This window comes from Suricata suricatta, chromosome 9 (assembly GCF_006229205.1).
Source record: "Suricata suricatta isolate VVHF042 chromosome 9, meerkat_22Aug2017_6uvM2_HiC, whole genome shotgun sequence".
In the NCBI taxonomy this organism is placed as follows: Eukaryota; Metazoa; Chordata; class Mammalia; order Carnivora; family Herpestidae; genus Suricata; species Suricata suricatta.
The window spans coordinates 10501780-10504344 of NC_043708.1; the positions used below are offsets into that span (position 1 = coordinate 10501780).

Here is a 2565-nt window from a genome sequence, read left to right on the forward strand (position 1 = left end):
AGGACCCGCCCTGGGCGGCGGAGGCCGATGCGGGCGGCCTGGGCGCGGGCGGCGCCGCCAAGCTGCCCCACCAGAGACTCGGCTGCACCACCACTGTATCGCCCAGCTTCCAGCAGCACTGCGTGGCCTCGCTGGCCACGAAGGCCTCCTCCCAGTAGCCACGGAGCCCTGGACCCAGAGGGCGGCGCGGGCCGCAGAGTGCATCTGCCGGGCCAGCAGCTCCCAGCGGCGACGCTCCTACTAAGAATTCCCAGTGATCTGATTCTTTGTTGTTGGTTTTTTTTTTTTTTTTAATTTTTAACCTGATTTCCTGATGTCATGATCTAAGTAAGGGGTGGTGGAGGGGGGGGAGATAGAAAAGGACACCAAGTGGCCCAGCCTTGGGGACGATGCCTGGTACGTGCTGTGCAGACGTCTTCCCTGGGTTTACACTTGCTATGTCTTCAACACTAGGTCTGAATGTGAGGTGGGGTGTGCGTGCGCGTGTGCGGCTGCCATGCGTGTGCATGTGCACATCCACGTCTGTTCGTCTCGATGGCTGCTGTGGACCAGGCCGCGGGGACCCTGGAGGAGGGGCACTCCTGGGTCAGGCTTTTGGCGGCTGAACAGAGCGAGTGAGAGGTTCCTCCTCTCTCGCTTTTCTCCAAGCCCCTCGCACCCAGGCCTGGCCCCCTTGCTGTCACCTCCACAGCTTTGCAAGGAACGGTGCCCAAGCCCCAAGCAGGTGTACGGATGGCTCTCCCTCTGAAGAGCCAGAGGAAGCCAGAGGCACCCCTACTGTTTCCTTGGGGGGGCTCCGTGCAGGGGGTCCGGGCTGTGGTCCTCCTGTTGTCAGCTCCCAGAAAGGAAAAAGGAACCTTCCTGGGGGCGGCTAAGATCCCGTGTGGGCCTCTGTTCTCCACGTCCAGCTCCCTGGAGTCTGTCAGGCACTTCAACACGTGTCCCTACAGCCCTGCAAGGGGGCCTCCCTCCCTGACCAAGCCCTGCTCCCCAAGGCCCCGGAGCAGGCTGCCTAGTTGGGAGCCCCCAAGGCTGATCCTGCCTGTGCCAAGGATTTGTGCCGTGACTGTAGACAGATCATCCCAGGCGTTGCTGGGCGTCCACGTCCTCATCTGATGAGCCGTTGAGACCAGAGAACTCTGAAGGGCAGGCTTGGTGCCCTAGACTCTGCGGTGCAGCCTGCTTCTCCGAGAAGTTAACCCAATGAGTCTCCCCTTGGCATTGAGGTGATTCAGGGCCCTCTTCCCCCAGCAGGGGGATGGGGGGCTGCCTGTACGCTTCACATCTTTTCACACCGCCTGTAGGCCCGCCCCACCCTTCCTGTTCTCACTTCAAGCCCCAAGCACAAAGCCAGCCAAGTGTGAGGGGGGCTGCAGCCCCGGGGGTGAGGAAACTGTCACCCCTCCTCCCTGAGAGTCACCCCAGCCTCTGATGGCAGCGGACACCACCGGCTGATCGTCAGCTACCACGGTGCCGGTGAGCAGACCACCCGCCCCTCTGCAGAGAAGGGGGCCAGGGAGGGGCTTTGCCAGTCCTGGGAGAATGTGAGCCTGGATGAAATGCATAGGAGCCCCCTGAGCATGATCTCATGTCCTGAGACATCCATTCACTTTGAGAAAGTGGGAAAGGCGTCCGGGCTGTCCCGCATGGTCCGTTGCAGACGGCCCAAGAGAAGCTGCTGACCCGGGCACCCAGAGGTACCTTCCGGCGTGAGGGTCACCCACCTTTGGGACAGGAAGGGCTGGGTGGGGGCCGCCCTCAAGCTGCACTGGGCCTAGGCTGAGAGGGCAGGTGTGGTCAGGACTGCCCGGCTACCCTGGAAATGGAGGGCCTACCGACTAACTGCGTTTACACGACTTGAGTGTTGAACCCCTATTATAATGTCTGTACAGCGCCTTTCCTAGTCCAACCCTGAGCCCCGGGGAAGCAGGAAAGCGTGGCTGGCCTCTTGCACTGCTTTGACTCCAAAATAAACTACTGAAATCAAACTGCATTTCACATGTGTTTACAGATGCTGTTGAAAGTTCATGTCCTTCTGGTCTCTCAATAAAACAGCTTTACCTTCTTAAAGGAAATTCCAATCCCTGTTTGTCTCAGGAGCAAGTTGGGGGGGGTGTCGTGCAGCGTGACCCTCCAATGCTGGGCTGGGGCCCCTGGCCGTATCGTGTTCCTGTGTAATTTATGTTACCCCCCAGGGCCCCCAGGGTGTTCAGGTCCAGAGCCCAGATATCAAGTAACTGTTCCCCACTGGCCTCCATGCGGGTGGTAAGGCAAGGTGAGCGCTTTTTCTGGAAGCAGAAGCCGAAGGATGAAGTTTCGCTTCATAAAGACCTGGGGGCAGCAGGTAGGGGGAATGGGAGGGCCCCGCCTGGCAGCAGGCATCACCCCTGCCCAGCGAGCACCGGCTATCCCTGATTCAGGGGGTTCAGGAGCACAGATGAGGAGAGGGACCTTCAGCACTGATGAGGCACCAGCCAGCGACCTCCACTTTTAGGGTCACTTGGGTGCACACTGACTTTTTGGATCCCAAGACAAGACTCTCCGTAGAGTTGATTTCCCCTCAGG

The 2565-nt window shown here is 59.7% G+C and overlaps 1 protein-coding gene across 2 annotated transcripts in view; it reads left to right on the forward strand.

Annotated features, from left to right (window-relative positions):
• The window catches only part of ITPK1 (inositol-tetrakisphosphate 1-kinase), a 166319-nt gene extending 164249 nt beyond the window's left edge, over positions 1-2070 (forward strand). For both annotated transcript variants that reach the window (XM_029952121.1, XM_029952122.1), the window contains one exon: positions 24-2070. In XM_029952121.1, coding sequence (XP_029807981.1) covers positions 24-158 — 135 coding nt within the window. In that variant the 3' untranslated portion in view covers positions 159-2070. The remainder of the gene's footprint in view (positions 1-23) is intronic.
• Positions 2071-2565: the final 495 nt, after the last annotated feature.